The sequence below is a fragment of the Oreochromis aureus genome, linkage group 3 (assembly GCF_013358895.1).
Source record: "Oreochromis aureus strain Israel breed Guangdong linkage group 3, ZZ_aureus, whole genome shotgun sequence".
NCBI lineage: Eukaryota > Metazoa > Chordata > Actinopteri > Cichliformes > Cichlidae > Oreochromis > Oreochromis aureus.
The window spans coordinates 29,527,532-29,545,949 of record NC_052944.1 but is presented as its reverse complement, the minus strand read 5'-3'; the positions used below and the strand labels follow the sequence as shown (position 1 = coordinate 29,545,949).

The following is an 18,418-nucleotide window of genomic DNA, read 5'->3' as shown; positions in this document are numbered from 1 at the left end:
GAGATTTGTGACGTTTAGCGTGTTTGGAGTGTGTAGTTAATGTGTTGTCTTGTGTAGTTAGTGTGTAGTGTTGTGGATAGTTTTGTGTTGTGTGTCAGAACAATGAGGCGACTGCTGTCTCCAGGTAGAAACAGGAGTGACACACCTGCTGTCAGGCCTGCAGGTATCAGGCTGTGATGTTCTCCTTTATAGTGGACAGAAATTATGTTTTTGGAGTGGCACAAATAATTTGTGTGGCATCTTATTGAAGAACAGCTGATTGTTCTTTAAATAGTTTGAAATGGTTATTTTAAAAAAAGGGTAAAAGGTAAATGGATGCAAATAACTTTGTTGTTTGCAAAACTTGTGCATAGGATTTTAAAATTGACAATTAATATTTGCATTTGAAGTTATGAAATATGATTCATTAAACATGTTTATGGTTGTTACAGTAAAAATATAACTTTTTCTACTGTGATTTTATGTTTTTTGTCTGATTTTAGATCAATTCTGGTTATACAGTATGTCAAAATGAGAACATAACTGTAAATTCAGGCACGTGAGGTTGTGCTGAAAAGGATGAAACCAAACAAGACAAAGTAAATAGTTTTTAAAGGTAAAATGTGGAGAGAAAATCAAGAGTAGTAAAAAAATGGCCAATTATACCCTGGACGCCAGAGGTTAAACTTTTTTTTTTTTTTTTAAGTAACATAATAGTTACTTTTCCAAGTAATTAATTACTTTTAGAATATTGTAACTCAGTTACTAACTCAGTTACTTTTTTGAAGAAGTAACTAGTAACTGTAATTGAATTACTATTTCAAAGTAACTTGCCCAACACTGGTTAGTACATGATTGAATATACAAAATAAGTTAAGTAGTCATAATTAATGGTTGCAATACTGTAACCATTGCAAAACAGAAATGGTAATTAATTAGTTTAAAATGTTTCATAGCTAAAGTAGAAAGGATTAATACTATTTCTTGTTTGAAATAGTATCAGTCCATGGTGTTTAATCTTTGAGTGGATTCTGCTGGATCACTAATTTTATTTGTAAAGGTGATGAAACAAATGCACAGAAAGAGACACATTTGTATCAGTGAGTCACACTCTTTGGCTCTTACCTGGCATTTCTAAGACTGAAATGTGTTAAAGGAAATTTTAAATATATTTTACATTTGCTAGTTCAGCTCCCTCAGCCCCCTCCATCCTCCAGTACAGGTACAGCTTCAGATGTGCTGGGGCCACTGGAGTTTCAGCCCTAAATACTGGGAACCTGTATTTCCACACTGCCACATGACAGATTCAGGTGAATCTGATTCTCTCTGGCTCTCACTGAGCCTTATCTCTGTTTTCCTGGACATTCATCTATCATCATGTGCTGGGCAGCGCTCCCTCCTGCTTCCTGTCAGTCAACTCAAATCAAATCTAACTCACCCTGTTCCTGGCTTTGTTCACCAAATCAGAAAGATGGTTTTCTCCCCATGGATAATCAGCCCCCTACATTTACCATAGTCACCTGTTTCTCTCAGCTACTGGTGTCTGTGAAAGTAAACTCCTGATAATTTTGTCAGTTCTTGTCTGTGTCTGGATTTTGATTCAGCCGTGACAACATATAAACAGAAAGATGCAGGAGATACATAAATGCTGTTCATATTTTGTAAACAGGAAGAAAAAACACTGTCTTACCTTCAGCATTTACATTGAAGAGTGTACTGATCACTGAAATCAAGATTGAAACATCATCAAAAAAGCAGCAAATCAACTCACTATGAACTAAAACACTTTTTAAAGTAAATTTTCAGATGGGACATTCATCCTCAAATTTCATGGCTTATATGCTCTAAACTAGTAATGTAAAAACAGCAGTGTTTCCAACACAGTACCCTGCTTTAAATGGACACAAGGTAGTACCATTCGAATTCTCAGAGACTTGTTAACCACCTCATACACTTTAATTTTCACCAATATAGTTTCTTAAATTGGTCACAAGAGAAAGTCAGTGACGTACTTACAGAACAACTCCAGCATGCAGAGGAAATAGCGCTTCATCCTCACATCCAGCTCTGCAGCTCTCTGATGCACAGCTAAGCTTTCAGTGTTTTACTTTTCACAAATAAGCAGAAGAAAAAGCTGCTGTGCTTAATATAGATGAGACCGTAACTACTTCTTCTCAGTGGCTTCCATGCTTCCTTCCCTTTTACACTGAGCTCAAACATCTGCTATAACTTCAACCGCATCAGTGTTTACGTTTCCTGTCCATTCAGAACACAGAAGCTTGTTCTCAGTGTTGTTCTCTTTCTCTGTGTTATATATATATAAAAAAAAAAACAACCCGGTTCTGTTACTTCAAGTCAGGCAAAGCTTTCATTTAGGTTTAGTTTTACTTCTGTCTTCTTTAGAAACTCACTTTTTTCCCATACAAAAAAAGTCATACAACCCCATACATTTGGATTCAAAATCAAAATCAAATCAAAGTTTATTTATATAGCACATATTAAAACAACAGTGTTGACCATAGTGCTTCACAGTCAGTCAAAACACAAGACAATTAAAACAAACAATAAAATAGGACAACAAACAATAGGTAACAACACAATAAGCTAAAATCAGCCAACTAGTTAGAATCAAAGGCCAAAGTAAACAGATAAGTTTTAAGACGAGATCTAAAAGACTGGATAGACTCGGCCATACGAATATGTACAGGAGGTTATTCCACAGTCTAGGTGCCACGATCGCAAAAGGCCGGTCTCCTCTCGACTTCATTCGAGACCTAGGTTGTGCAAAGAGCAAGTGATTGGATGATCTAAGCGCTCTGTTGGGATTATATAGGTGGAGTAGGTCAGAGAGAGAGATAGGTGGGCGCTAAATTATTCAGAATTTGAAAAGTGAACAAAGAATTTTAAAATCTATGCGATATTTAACAGGGAGCCAATGTAGTTTGGCTAAAATTGGAGTTATGTGTTCATGGATTCTTGTACCTGTTAAAAGACGCGCAGCTGCATTTTGAATTAACTGAAGCCGATAAAGAGAAGAGTGTTGGAGGTCCGAATAGAGGGAGTTACAGTAGTCCAATCTGGATGTGATAAATGCGTGAACAAGCTTTTCAAGTTCCTTTAAAGGAAGGAACGACTTTGCTTTGGAAATCTGACGCAACTGGTAAAAGCTGTTTTTCACCACAGTGGAGACCTGCTTCTCAAGTTTAAAAGAGCCATCCAGGAACACTCCGAGGTTTCTTACAGTGGGCGAAAGATGGCTAGCGAGAGGGCCTAGGGCATTAGTCAACTGGTCTAGCGGGGTGTGACTACCAAAGACTATGATTTCGGTCTTATTCTCGTTTAATGTAAGAAAATTATGTGATAACCAAATTTTTACTTCATGCAAACAGTTGAACAGAGGTTGCAAAGGAGCAGACACATCGGATTTCAGAGGTGAATAAATCTGGATATCATCGGCATAACAGTGAAAGGAGATGTTGTATTTTCTAAAAATTAATCCCAACGGCAACATGTACAAAGAGAAAAGAGCAGGACCAAGCACGGACCCTTGAGGCACACCACAACAAATAGGGGCAGAAGCCGAGGAGTGTTGCCCCATAGCAACAGAGAACGACCTCTCTGAGAGGTAGGATTTAAACCAAGATAAAACCGTACCTTTGAGACCAACAACATGTTCCAATCTTGATAGAAGAATGTTGTGGTTAACCATGTCAAAAGCAGCAGTCAAGTCAAGTAAAACTAAAACCACGGAATAGCCAGAGTCAACAGTTAAGAGAAGATCATTAAAACTCTAAGTAAGGCTGTCTCTGTGCTGTGGCGAGGTTTAAAACCAGACTGAAACTTTTCATTTATACCATTTGCATCTAAAAATGCCTGAAGTTGTTTTAGAACGACCTTTTCCAATATTTTGGAGATAAAAGGGAGTTTGGAGATCGACCTGTAGTTAGTAAGACCATTAGGGTCAAGATTTTTCTTTTCATAATAGGTTGCACAACAGCATGCTTAAAGACAGATGGTACACAACCTGATGACAATGATGCATTCAGCAGAGATAAGATACAAGGACCAATAACATGTAAAGCTTCCTTAAAGAAACGAGAAGGAAGAATATCGTGCGGGGAACCAGAGATTTTGAGATGATCAATTATATCTTTTAAAGCAGAATAAGACACTGGCTGAAACTGTTGAAAGACAGTCAAGCATTCAGAGGCTGGAACTGGGTCTAATACTAATGAAAAATGAGATGGATGAGAAGCCCTTAGAGCTGCGATTTTATCAGAGAAATACTTTAAGAATTTATCACAAAGAGCAGGGAGGCATCCCTAAAAATGACAGTGCAAGGGTTTATCACAGAGTTAAAAAGTATTAAAAAGGGCTCGGGGTTGTGGCTATTAGTCATAATAATGCTAGACAAAAAGGCAGATTTGGCAGCTTTAACAGACTTTTGATACTTAGATAAACAATTATGGAGGATGTCCAGAGAGGCGTGGAGTTTGTCTTTCCTCCATTTTCTTTCAACACGACGACATTCGCGCCTAAGGGCGTGAGTAGTATCATTTAGCCAGGGTTGTGAGGGTTTGGCACGTTTGATCCTCAGAGGTGCCACAGAGTTAAGAATGTCAGCGCATGTAGTATAAAAGAGGTTAGCAAGTTCATCCGTTGATAAAACCCCATTACAGTTAGCATCAGAGAGGGGAGAGTCAAGGAAAGCATCAATGAAGTGGGCGACTGACTGAGAGTTAATCGTGCGCGTTTGCCGCACAGGACCATCACTGTTCAAATCCACATCGCTCACTACAGTATTAAACAAACCGGAAGTGATCAGAAATCCCAGAGTCCTTTATGTCCGTGATGCAAATATCCAGACCGTAAGAAAGTACCAAATCAAGTATATGACCTTTAGTGTGAGTTGGTTCACTTACCCACTGGGTGAAATTGAGGGTGCTGATAAGAGCGAGGAAATCCTTGGCTAGCGAACTGTCCTCACAGCAAACATGAATGTTGAAGTCACCAACAATTAGTATACGGTCATAACGTAGCACAAGGCTCCCCAGTAGATCGGCAAATTCTGGAAGAAAATCCTTGATATGTTTGGGGGCGATACACCACAGCGCAGAGGATGGAGGGACACAATTCACTTCCAATAACTGCACCTCGAAACTGGGGTACAGAACAGGTGGCAGCTGCCGATATCGAAGTTTGTCTTTAAAACTGAAGCTAGCCCTCCACCTCTTCCAGTGGTCCGGGTGAGCTAATAAAAGCATAGTCAGGTGGGAGCAGCTCCGAGAAGGAAAAAGTTCGCCGGGCGAAGCCAGGTTTCCGTCAGGAATAAGAAATCCAGTCCCGACGATAGAATAAGATCATTTAAAATAAAAGTCTTATTCGCCAGTGACCTTGTATTTAGCAAGGCCATATGGAGAGTGGTCACACTGTCACTGGTAGAAGAACGCCGCAGCAGGCGAAGGTTGCCGAGATTCGCACCTCCTCTGGAGGACCGCACCCAGCACCTACCGGGTGGAAGATCAGCTGGGAGGTCCAGGTAACCATAAGGTCCAACGGGGCGAATCCAGCGGTGACAGAATAGTCTGAAGTTAGCATGGTCCCGGAGGGCAGGAATAGATGACAAGATGTTTATAGAATAGCGATCATTTGTCGCAACATAGGACTTTAAAAAGGCCTTGATACGAACACGGATGCCGCCACGTTTACCCCGTCTCCGTGAACGTTTCCTTTGAGAGAAGGTAGATGGTAAGTGGCGGAGGTAATCAGGAAAGTCCTTCGAAAGCGGAGGAGGATTTTCAGATCTCCATTTAAAATCTTGTGTCTGGTAGTCCAAAGGCCGGAGATTCAAAAGAGTTTGGCGATCGTAGGCAAGTAACGTGGAGACATCAGGGCAGCACATAGAGAGAAGGACGACAAACAACAAACAACAGCGGAGTAGACGGCTTGCCGTGAACACTGGCGCCATCTTGTCAGCAGCGTCTTGGAAGCTATCATTCTGGAATATTTGTCAGGGTTTTTGAGACTGTCAGTGGCCGGATGGCAGCATATCATTTATTTCGGACAGTCCTGAGCAGGTTCATGCAAAACAAACTTGAACAAACTTGCTTTGACCTTATTTGACCAAAAAATGTGCCTATCAGAGGAAACAAAGTTAAAATGCTCCCTTTTAAGCTGCAGAAAAAAAACCAACAGACTTTTAGCTAGTTTTTTTTACTATTACAGTGGAAAACATCCTTTCACTTCTGCTTTGATATGTAAATGCTTTTGTCTTGTGGTGGGATTGTGGCTAGAAGGTGGTTGTGACCGGATTATTTTTGTGGCTGAACTGAAGCAAATGAGATGCAGTTTTGACAAACCAGAGGAATAAATAAACCAACGCACAAATTCATTTTCGTTCTTGCTAAATTGCATCGGTACAGATGCACACAGACCTTATTTGGTGGGTAAATGTGCCAAATAAAATACCAAAGCATAATAATCAATATGCTTGTGTCAAAAACTATATATTTTTTAACTGAAAACAAATTATGGCACTCAGTAAAGAAGCCATTGCCATGCTTCTTTGCTATTCTACCATGTACCGTGTGTTCACGTGTTTCCTGTTTGCACTTTCAAGGTAGTTTGTAGCACCAGGTTCTCGACGCTAAAGCAGCCACCAAATATCAGGATTTTTTTTTAACAACTTATTGATCCAGCAGTATTAAAATAATTTCACTTTATTAACAATTTATTGAATAGTGTGTTTTTAAATCGTATTGCAGTAGTAACTTTAAAAGCATATTGAGAAATACACAAAGCAAAAACCATGTACTGCCTCATTATGCTAAACAGTTGACTGAATTTTCTGTTCCCCTTTACACAAAAAAGATGTGATATGTCAGGGATAAGATGCCACCATATACTCACTAGAGGTTATGTGCGAGCAGACGACAAATATGTTTAGTGCATGTGCAATCAGTTTTTATTTTGAATTATATAGCAGACATTATATATAGTAATTAAAGCACATCATTTGCGAAATAAAACTGAAAAAAGGAAGTGGCTAGTCAGTAATTAATGTCTGCAGCAACATGATGACAGATGAGAGTGGAGTTTTAAAAACTTGGTATCTTGAGTTCTGCCTATGATCTGATTCTCCTATCAGCTGTCAGAGCTCAATCATGTTCTTTGGAAGGCTGTATAAATTCAGCTCAAATTGTTCTTCCTCTTTTTAGTTTAGTAGGCCAGAGAAAAAATGATAAAGTCACTGTGTTTTTTACTTAGGAGATACACAATACACAAGGACCCACAGTGACACTGGTGTCACCGCCCCTTTACACTTAGAGAAAAACTATTTATAATGGTTTAACTTTGACTTTTAACTAATAAAGTCCCTAAGTGACGTCTACTGCACAAACTAGTTCAGTCATGTGACAAGTGAGGCACTCTGGGTGTTCAAGACACCATTTTCAAAGTCTTGGTCCACCTGGTTAGCTAATGAGACCACTCTGCTAATTTTAAAAACTTTCTTTTCTTTTTGCAAAGGTAAGCTTTTACTCATTCAGCAATTCTAAACTTTAGATAAGATGTCATAGGTCACTTGTAACCTAGTTTGGTAATATTTCTGAAACAATTTGATCTATAATCAGTTTGTTAAATATCGCTGTGACAAATATGTCACATCGGGCATAAAACTCCAAATTTTCTTAAAAAAAACTGATGTGACATATTTGTCACAAAAAGACAAAAACTGATCATTTGCTTAGTCAGTTTAGCTTATTCAATTATTTTAAGTAAATATATTCTTTGTTGTTAAGATGCAGAAGACAAGTGCTGGAAGATCCGTCCATGGCTTGAAATGTTTTCGCAAACAATGCCTGGATATCGTCCCAGAGGAGTACAACTCTGTTGATGAGCAAATGGTACCCTTCAAGGGGACACACAGCCCAATAAGGCAGTATGTGAAGGGAAAGCCCCACCCCTGGGGATTGAAAATCTGGGCCCGGTTCTCATCCTCTGGTATGCTCCATGATTTTGTTGTTTATCAAGGTGGTACTGGGAAGAAGACTTTACTTGGGATTGGAGGAGATGTTGTGGTGAAGTTGTGTGAAACTCTGCCAGCTGAGCAAAACTACAAAGTTTTTGCTGATAACTTCTTCTCCTCAGCCCCACTTGTCCTCACACTTCTTCATTGGGCTGATTTATTTTTTTTTTTTCCAAGAAGCTTGTTGAAGTAAACCAAGAAGTGTTACCATCATTATCCATGTTAAGAATTTGAAAATATAAAGGAAATTCTGTTTTTAAAAGCAAGAAAGTGTTTACAGAATTACTTTCTAAATATGGAACAAATGTACCTTGTATGCCCCATGTGACGATATGTGACATTTCAGATGTGGGGCAGTGGGTGGAGCTATTACAAAAAAAACTTCAGAAATGTGTTATATATGATTCATTTGATATAACTTACAACCCCGTAATTTTCATGAAAGTAGAAATAGGTCTGGGTTCTTAAGGGTTAAGTTGCACTTGCATTTATTTTCACAGCCATAATAACTCTGTAATAGGCCTGTACCAAATAAACACATTCATTTATAAAATTCCTCAGCCAACACTTATGTTCAGTGGAATAAGTGGTAGCAAAGTTTCAGTCCGTGGTGGTTGGGTGTGGTTTGTGGTTCAGCTGCAGGGAAGAGGTGGTGCAGTGGGTTCAGGGGAATGCCAGAGGAGGCTGACCAGCACAACTGCTAGGCATCAAATAATATTCTATCCTGTTTTGCACAGTAGCAGGACCGGAACTGATATGTGTGTGATTTCTGGAAGGAAACTGTCTGAGACTGTATGTGTGTACATTGGGAGATGTGCTACAAACAGACTGATTATAATCACAAGCCAAAGAAAGCTTATTCACCACAACAGTAATTCATCACTCACTATAGCAGCTTATTTAAACTCAGAACTTTCTACTAACCACACATCAGAGCCAGGCTGATGTGTGAGCTACAACTGATAAAAGACAGAGTACATGCTTACTGTTTTGCTGTGATGGTTTCTAGAGCATGTATGACTTTTGTTGCCATGGAAACCCTGGCAACCCTGGCTCATTGGCTGAAACAAGAGAGGGAGACTGACAGAGGTGATAACTAAGTAAGAATAGATTAATGACAATATAAATAAAGAAAACATGTTTGTCAGCAGGTCAGTAGTGTAAATCATGCATGTATGTGTGGCAGAGTGTAAAGATAGCAAAATAACTCAAGAAATCATGCTGCAGCTAAGCAAGATCAAGTAAGGATGTGGATGCCAAAGTCAGGACAGAGAGAAGCCTTCATAGCCAAGCTCACTGGGTCCAGGTGACGCTCATGCAGGTAGTTAGCCTGCTGCACAGTACAAACAACATAAATCCAAGACTGAGGGCACAAAAGGCCAAGGGGTCATCACACTTCTAAGGCATGTGCTGAATTTAAGTGAATAAGGAGATTCAGTTTTACAGACTCATCTGCAAAAAAAAAAAAATGGAATGCTGCATGGAATGTAAATTTTAAAAAAAGAGAGAATTGTGATTTGAAAATCTTATAAATTCATAACTTAATCTAGTTTTGTATTTTTTTTAATCTTTGTATTATGGTACTATGTTTTGTATTACAGATATATTGATAGTCTTTAGTTTATAGTCTATAGTTTATAATGATAGTTTGTTTTTGTTTTTTGCTTTCCTTATGAGTTTGTTATCAGTGCCTTTAGTTCCTTGACTTCTTTATTTAAATGATTGTTTATCCCCTTTAGTATTCCCGTTCTGTCCCTCCAGTCTTGTCTCCTTGTTTGTTTATCTTCTGTCTCTATGCCAAGCTTTCCTGGTCTCATCTTGTCTTCCTGTCTTATTTTGATCTCTTGTGTCTATAGTGCTTTGTGTTTAGTTCTACTTCCCGTCTTGTCATCTGAGATTGGTTTCAGCTGTCCTGCCATGCCTTCCATGTCCTGTGCCATGTTCTCTTTTATGGTTGTGTCTGTCCTTGTGTTTGTGTTTTGTCGAGGTGTAGTTTCAGATTATTTGGACCTGACCTGCTGTTCGTTGTATTTATTAAGGAGCTCAGCAGTAAAGCTGTTTTTGACTTTTACCTCTTGTCTTCTTAGATCTGCATTAAAGGAGAATATTTAGAGAATATTTAAGTGGCAGAGTTTCACCAACTTGCAAAAAACTATATCTACAAAACGCAGAACCATTCCAGAATAATTTTTGTCCGCTTGAAATTGTGAAGACTGTGAATATATGATCATAAAAATACATAATGTCCAAACATTCAGAGAGACTATAGAAACTGCATACAAGGACAAGGCTGAAATCTGGCATGTAAATCACAGTATGATTGTATTAACAGGAAATTTTCCAGGTTAAAAGTAGAGATGGGCGACCATGGCTCAGGGGGTTGGGAAGGGCACCTGTAACCGGAAGGTCGCCGGTTCGATCCCCGGCCTCTCTGTCCTGGTCGTTGTGTCCTTGGGCAAGACACTTTACCCTACCGCCTACTGGTGTTGGCCAGAGGGGCCGATGGCGCGATATGGCGGCCGATGGCGCGATATGGCAGCCTCGCCTCTGTCAGTCTGCCCCAGGGCAGCTGTGGCTACAACTGTAGCTTGCCTCCACCAGTGTATGAATGTGAGCGTGAATGAATAATGTCATTGTAAAGCGCTTTGGGTGCCTTGAAAAGCGCTATATAAATCCAATGCATTATTATTATTATTACTTCATATAAGATAGACTCAGTTTGCTTTTCACTGTTGTGTTGTTTTTTGTCATTTTTAAATTCAAATTCAAAATGATACTTCACTGACTTAAATGCTGTTCTTGCTGGCATAATGATAGCTGAGCTATCTGAAACAACCTGCAATCCAGCTGCCAGTGAGTAGGGGAGGGACGGAAACATACAGATTTTCTAAATACTGATTTTTGCGGTTGGTGATGTTTGAGTTTGTTTGTTGGCAACAACAGAAATGGGGAAATACATTTAAATGTAACCTGCTGTTTATAGTATATTATTTGTTATTTATATACTGCCTATACAAGTTTCAATAGCTATTCAGCAGGGTGGCTTTGACATGTAAAGGTTTGAAAAAAACCATGGGGAAAATATTGAAAAGACCAGATTTATTTTATTTTTTTAAACAGACTCATACAGGCTGTGTTTCAGTGTGAGAAATTTTCAGTTTCACACATTTTTGTTGCTTTTTTCCCACCTTCCATGTCTCAGCACCACAATGACCACAATTATTTTCATTGCTTTTCACACAGTGTCTTGCATACTTAAATGTAACAGTGATAATTATCAAAGTGATTTTTCCACTGTGCTTTTGTCTGAACTCCTTGTTTACTCTCTGCTGTGTGCTGATACCATGAAAAAGACATCTCGTAAACGGAAGGCTTTTGGCTGAAACCACATAATTAGTTTCCCCATTTTGGGAAATCATGAGGCTTTTCAGTTGATAAAAATAAGCCAGAGGCAAAATAGAAAGTAACCAATAAAAGTCTTTACAACCAAAAGAGTAGCAAATAAGAACATTTATTTTATTCACAATATATAAAATGACTCTAAAAGAGCTAAAAGATAAATCCTTCTCAAATAGAATAACAAAAGACGATAAAACTAAGAAAGGACAAACAAAATAACTAAAGTAAAATGGCCAGAGCAAACCTGAAGTCCAGCAGTATCCAGTTTTCATGGCAACAAAAGTCATGGCAAACAACTCTGACTTTAAGTTGCGCTATATTAAAAAATAAATATATGATCACATATTTCAAACTTTTTTTTTGCAGCTGTTGGAACAGGATACATTCAAAGTTTTATACAAAACCTTTAACAATGAATATTTCTTTTTTAAAAAGTGTATTTTAAAAATATATAATCTTCATAAAAATGACAGCATAGATATCAGAGGAGCAAGAGTGGCTTCATAAAAGCTTCTTCTTGGCTTTGCTGCTACAGCTCTCCTCACTGACCTGTAAGACAAGCACAAAAAGACAAAGTGATTTCCAACATGTAAAGATATTATGAGCTGAAGACATTTAATAATGTGAAGAATAAATCAGCCTGCATGGCAGCAGAATTACTGAGAGAGCTTCCTGATGTGACTTCAGAATAAACTGCTGCATCAGCTGCAGGACTTTATTTTCCTGTGAATAAAGAGAAAATCATTGAAACCAATAATATCATTAACCAGGAGGAAACTGGATGTCTCCACTAATGCAAAGATAGAATTTGATAGATTTTATTAACCAGCTGCTTGAATAAATAAATATAAATATTAAAATAAACAGATTTACATTTTAAGAGCAGATAAACATGATGAACAATATTCAGTGGAGATGATGGCAGACTTTGCTCACCTTTGTTTTTCTTGGCTTTTCTTTTTGGGCTGTTTGACCTCAGCATACATCAGACTGTCCTCTAAAAGAGACGTCAGAGCTCAGGACACATTTGTTCAGCACAGATATGATGCAAAGATGTTGGATACATATGCAATTTAAACTTTTTACAACTACAGTGAAAGAAATCCAAGTGAAATCATTTGTTGTCTGTGACACTTCAGCTTTGCATGTGTGTGTTTTGTGATTGAGGTCTGGGTCAGAATCTGTGGATGCTGTGATTCAGTAAAGCTGAAACACTGATTAGTAAGTGAATAACTAAACTCCATGTTGACCTATAATTACCTGCAATATAATGATGTGATGACACATTCAAGTACAAACACTGAATGAGACTGTTGTGACTGTACCTGCAGCTCCCGTCTTCACCTCAGAGTAAATAACACACTCCTCTGGTTTGTGATGCTTCCCTGTTAAGATGATCAGATTAATTCACAAAAGAAAATAATTAATACAATTTTTTCCCCCACACAATGTTTGCTTTGCATACTCCTCTTTTCAAAATCTTTAAGCTTAATGAGAGAATATGTGACATCTTGGGTTTCATCTGCAACTGCAATAAAAAAAGAAAAGAAAAAGAAAAAGTTAAATGTTTGTAAACATATCACAAGATAGTCTTCTTAAATCAAACATCTTTTTCATATCTAGCTGTTGCGTGCTTTTCAAACTGAATACTGGAGTTCACCAATTTCACTGTATTCAACTTGTGTGATTACATAAAGATAACAGTAGTATTAGTATATGTGTGAATAATTAAAGTCTATGTAGTAAATAAACTCTCTCATACAGGATGAAAAGAAGAGGCTCTTACACTTGGACTGTCTGCAGCGATACAACAAGAGCAGGAGAATAATAATGAGAGAGACTCCACAAACCAGTCCAACCATCAACCACACAGGAGATGAAGAGCTGTCAGCTCCTGACACAGTGACTGCAACAAAAAACAGAAATTAATTAATAAATTATAATCTTATAAATAAATACATTCATAAAATAGAGCCAAGTGACTTTGAGAATTAAATCTAATGTTCCTTTTCAGTCATTAAACTCATTTACAAAAATCCATCAACTGTTTTGATCCTGCTCACCTTTAACTGACATCCAGCTCTGTGCTGACTCTCTTCCTGAGTACTGACACTTGTAGAAACCTTCATCAGACTTTGACACTGCAGAGATCTTCAGCTCCCCTCGGGTATCATTTTGAATAAGTTTGTCATTGTGATAGAAAAACACATTGGAAAGTATTTTTTGTGTTCTCAAACTGCAGCTCAGACTAACAGAAGCTCCCTCAGTCACAGGATGAACAGGACTCACCAGGATAGAACCATTACCATCATCTGTGACACAATCACACACAATTGTTTCAGTCACATCAGCTGGTGCACACTTTTAGAAAAAGCTGACAAACAATAACAAGAACAGATTGTACAAATGTTTTTTATCATGAAGATCTGATCTTGTGTATTTAAAAATTGTGTGTTTACTTTTCCCACATGAAATTACTTCACATACAGCAAAGCTGGGACAAATGTTCATGTGACGTCTAAATCATTCAAATCCAAGAAGTAAATGTATAATAACATACTCTGTACAGTGATGTTGACTGCACTGCTGAACTCTCCTGATCCAGACTCACACCAGTACACTGCAGTATCTGACTTTGATGTGTTGATGTTACATGTGGATCCAGTCATTCTCCTACAGTCAGAGTACAGTCGGCCGTCCTCAGAGAACTTCCTCACTCTCCACTCAGTGAAGTTTCCCTCACAGGTCAGTGAGACAGAGTCAGAGGTGAAGTGTTGCACTCTGTCAGGACTCACTGTGAGAGACGCTGCTGAATGAACATCTGAAAACAACATGCAGTGAAGAGACAAAGCTCACAGATGTTGGGATTCAAAATATCAAATTAGTATTAGAAAAAAAAAAACAATTAATGAGCTGAATCTTAGTGGTTTACAGTGATGACAACTTATTAGAGAGAAACAAACTGACCTGCAGACCAGACAAACTTTGGTTGACTGTGATCAGTGTGATACTCTGGGTCTCCTCTTCCAGCTCTGCACACATATCCTGCTGTGTGTGTCTGTCCATGAATGATGTAGGAGTCCTGTGCAGTCCCACTGCCATCAGGTAGCAGCTCATAACTGGAGGATTTCTCTGATAGATCAGGAACAGCTTTATACCAGTAGAAGCTCCATCCTGCAGACGGATGTTCAACCTCACAGTTCAGAGTTACTGAGGCTCCAGGACTCAGCCATGATGGAGACACAGTGAGGACAGATCCTGTTGGAAAGTAATGAATAATATTTTGTCAGGCTCACTGTCCATTTTTTCTCAATGCTTTTCTGAGTGTTTTTTTCCCCATGTGTTTTCCTTTTTTATGTTCTGTAAATCTTTGATATTAATGTGGGTTTTATGTTTCATATTTGTATTCTTCTGAAAATTAATATATTTTACTTGACTAGAGAGCACTTTTTGTCAGTTCCTGTGCTTACACTTGTTTTTTCTTGTTGGCTACAAACAATTTAACCACAACCACAATTAACAGATGATATGATCTTAAAACAGAGACACCTAAAGGGTAATGGCTGACCTCACTTATAATTTGTATGTTTGCATTTTGTTTTTATATCTAATCTTTTTTCTGAAACCCTTAAGAAGCAGCAAGTCTGTAGTTGTCATGGTCCTGAGTCTGAGGACTCAGTGTTTTGTGTTTCTTTATATTATTCTTTGTTCTCGTTTATTCTGTTTTGCCTTTTGTTTAGGTTTGCTATGTGTTAGTGTTTTTGTTTCATGCCTGGCTGTGTTCCCTCTGTCTGTCCATGGTGTCACTGTTTCTGCTCATGAGTCTGCCTGTCAAGTTCAGTGTCCTGTCAGGTTCTCTGTGTCTGTTTGTTTCCTGTTTTATTCTGAAAGTTCATGTCTCATGTCAGTGTGTTCAGTTTTACCTCTCCCCTGTCTCGTTAGCCTAATTTCTCCCAGCTGTGTCTCCCTCCTGTTGCCCATTCCCTGATTACTCCCCTGTGTATTTAAGCCCTGTGTTTTCCTGTGCTCTCTGTCGTGTCATCTGTGTTACTCCGTGTCAGTCTTCACTACTCTGTGTAACCCGGTGTTCATTCTGCGTCTCTCTGCCATCCTTCTCTGTGCATTTTGCCCTGCCTCCTGTGAGTGTTTGGTTTCTGGTTAGTTCTTTAGTTTTCCCTAGTTTAGGTTTGTTAACTCCCCGCTCTGCTCTTCCTGTTTTTGTCACTTTGTCACTTCTGTAAATAAACACTCACTCGCACCCCAGCCAGTGCCTGCATTTTGGATCCTTTTCTCAATACACCACACGACTGCTCCTCAGCCGTGACAGTAGTTGAGAGAATAAAAATTAAAAGTGTCAGAAATGGGTTATACTATTTCGTTTTGACACACTGACCTTGCTTTGTGTCAATAGGGCCCTGAGAAAGCAGCACACTTGACTGCTTTTTTATCCTTATGTGCATGTACATGTGTTAATAAAATAGTAGTCTAACATCCACAAGTCTGGATAGTAGTAGTTTACAAGCCTTATAAACTTAAACTTAACAGTTACTATTTGATGGAAACACGGTGCTTATTGAACAAGAAACACAAAACTCAGATGTTAATCTGATTTTATTTTTATACTAGTAATAATCACCTATCACATAAAGACTCACAAAACTTCTAACAGGCAGCTGGTTTTTTAGAATACAGTTGAATAAATATGAAAAACTGATTATTTCATTACTTCTGGAGAAGGTTTCAGTATCGACTAACAGCATCAATATGTTGTAGTAAAAAATCCTCTTTTTCCTCCTTAAACATATTTTTAATTTTAGGTTTAATTCAAAGTTAACAGTTAAAACAAATGCAATACATATAATTATCTAGATATAAACTAAGTAAATTATGTCTAGTGTTTAACCTCTGAGAGATGACAGCCATGGCATCATAAGCTCAGATAACTTTAGAGCACTTTTGCAAAAAACCTTTATGTTGACAAATTGAGGATATATTTAAAGATTGCATCACTCCATTCTAAAAATAATATTAAAAGTGAACTAGGTGGCAAACAAATAGGGCATGTTAAAACATTAAGTATAGGACACACAAGACCAAACAGCCTGTGTGTAGGCCTACTTGGTATTGAAAAATGCCACCAGGTCAAAGCAATGGTTTTAACTAGATCAGGGTTAACTCCGCCCCCTGACTTTGATGGACTCGACATTTTACATGACTGTTCATGTTCAACAATTTCCAATAAGAGCTTTATTACAATGCCAAAGACGTTACGGTGAGATATAATTTTGTTTTGCCTTCATAGTAATCCTCAGTCATCAATCTATTTAACATTGTTGGTGAATACAAACTCACCAATTTTGTTAATCTGAACTTCTTGGCTGTCCTCTGTGTAGTAAACTGGGTTTCCTCTTCCTCCTCTGCACCTGTAGAGTCCTTCCTGTGAGACACTGATTTGTCCATTTGATGGGGAGACAACATCCACTGTGGTATTATCTCTGTACCAGTAGTATTTCCATCCAGATGATGATGATGGGTTCACAGAGCAGGTCAGGGTCACACTGCCCCCTACTGGAATGATTAAACTTTGTGCTGTCAGTGTGGCTCTGGGTTTAGTTGCTGTTGAGGTTACAGGAAAAAGTACATCAGTACATCACAAAATACAAATGTTGCACAAACAAATTGCTTTTAGATATTTTGTGTCCTGTGTTGGATTTTTCAAACGTGTTAAAAGAAGGTCTTTTCCAGTCTGAATCTGTCATCCTTATCCATTTTATATTCATACTGCTGTACAAATGCAGTCTGATGCAGACCCAGTTTTCTGTTCCACTACAGACCCTATAACACCTTCAGACAGATCTGGATCAGTGTCACAGTTATCTGGGTTGGAACACTGAGATTGATATAGATGATTTTCAGTGAAAACATGTTCAGATTCTGAATAAATGTAAAAGCACTTAATAAGTACACAAAATGGCAAAAACTAATATTGAATTCTGATTTTCACGCTTTTAAACACAAACTATTGCAGATTAACTGGCTCCACTCTGAGGTTTAATTTTGTGAATGAGGAAATGAAACCCAGTGTTAGTCAGCTGGTTCAACTGGAGCAGAAGAGGATGAGTCAGGGAGAAACTGAGTTTGTTAAAGAAAACCTGTCAGAAGCAGACTGACGTCACATAGCCTGTTACCATGGTAACTTGGTAACCTAACTCAGAGTTAGGGTAAGTTAACTCTCTTTCTGGAACAGAAACCCAGGGTCTCTCTTATCAGACAGACTCACAGTTTACAGAGAATGTTCTTAGCACCGATCACATAATGATCCATTTCAGTTCAACAGAAATATAAAAATTCAAAATTACTGGTTTCAGTAATGGTGACTTCATTGCTCTCTTCTGTGTAGAAAACTGGATCTCCTCTCCCTCCTCTGCAGTAGTACAGACCTCCTTGTGAGACACTAATAACTCTGTTTGCTTCACCTTCTCTTATGAGCTGGATTTCAGAGGAGACTGAATCACTTCTGAACCAATAAATATTCCAGCCAGCAGAGCCCTCCACAGAGCAGCTCAGTGTCACACTGCCCCCTGCTGGTATGATTGTTGTTCCTGCTGTCAGTGTGGCTCTGGGTTTATTTGCTGTAGTGAAAAAGAAGACAAGAAAATATGCATATTGAGCCATTAAAAAATGTAAATAAAAAAATTAAGACATAGATTTACATTGTGTTTTAATGTTCTGCATTTCAGGTTGTAGATCTCTAAATAAGATCAGCATAACTGTTTGTCGCTTCTCTGGCCTTAAGATGTTACACTATAATCTAATGCTGAATGATACACAGTGAGGGGTGAAGATTCCACTTTTTGGTTTAGATAACAGAAGCATCATCAGTTTTCACCTTAAATTATTGGAGATTCATAATGTCTCTTATTTTGTTTTTATCATTATTTGTATCTACAATGGTACATCTAGTAACGATGGATTAAACAGTGAGGGAGAATTTAGCATTATGTATCATATGAG

The 18,418-nt window shown here is 38.2% G+C and overlaps 2 protein-coding genes across 2 annotated transcripts in view; both read right to left on the bottom strand.

The window, feature by feature from the left end:
* The window catches only part of LOC116320064 (basement membrane-specific heparan sulfate proteoglycan core protein-like), an 84,460-nt gene extending 82,393 nt beyond the window's left edge, over nt 1–2,067 (bottom strand). Inside the window, exons 1-2 of the mRNA XM_039609856.1 lie at nt 1,996–2,067; nt 1,670–1,702 (exon numbers count right to left, since the gene is read on the bottom strand). Of these exons, the coding sequence (XP_039465790.1) occupies nt 1,670–1,702; nt 1,996–2,032 (70 nt within the window). The 5' untranslated portion in view covers nt 2,033–2,067. The remainder of the gene's footprint in view (nt 1–1,669; nt 1,703–1,995) is intronic.
* Nucleotides 2,068–11,862: 9,795 nt separating this feature from the next.
* Nucleotides 11,863–18,418, bottom strand: part of LOC120433551 (obscurin-like) — a 64,158-nt gene continuing 57,602 nt past the window's right edge. The window contains exons 4-13 of the mRNA XM_039599881.1: nt 17,764–18,036; nt 16,757–17,020; nt 14,372–14,662; nt 13,965–14,225; nt 13,468–13,716; nt 13,191–13,310; nt 12,870–12,932; nt 12,730–12,789; nt 12,341–12,401; nt 11,863–11,953 (exon numbers count right to left, since the gene is read on the bottom strand). Of these exons, the coding sequence (XP_039455815.1) occupies nt 11,863–11,953; nt 12,341–12,401; nt 12,730–12,789; nt 12,870–12,932; nt 13,191–13,310; nt 13,468–13,716; nt 13,965–14,225; nt 14,372–14,662; nt 16,757–17,020; nt 17,764–18,036 (1,733 nt within the window). The remainder of the gene's footprint in view (nt 11,954–12,340; nt 12,402–12,729; nt 12,790–12,869; nt 12,933–13,190; nt 13,311–13,467; nt 13,717–13,964; nt 14,226–14,371; nt 14,663–16,756; nt 17,021–17,763; nt 18,037–18,418) is intronic.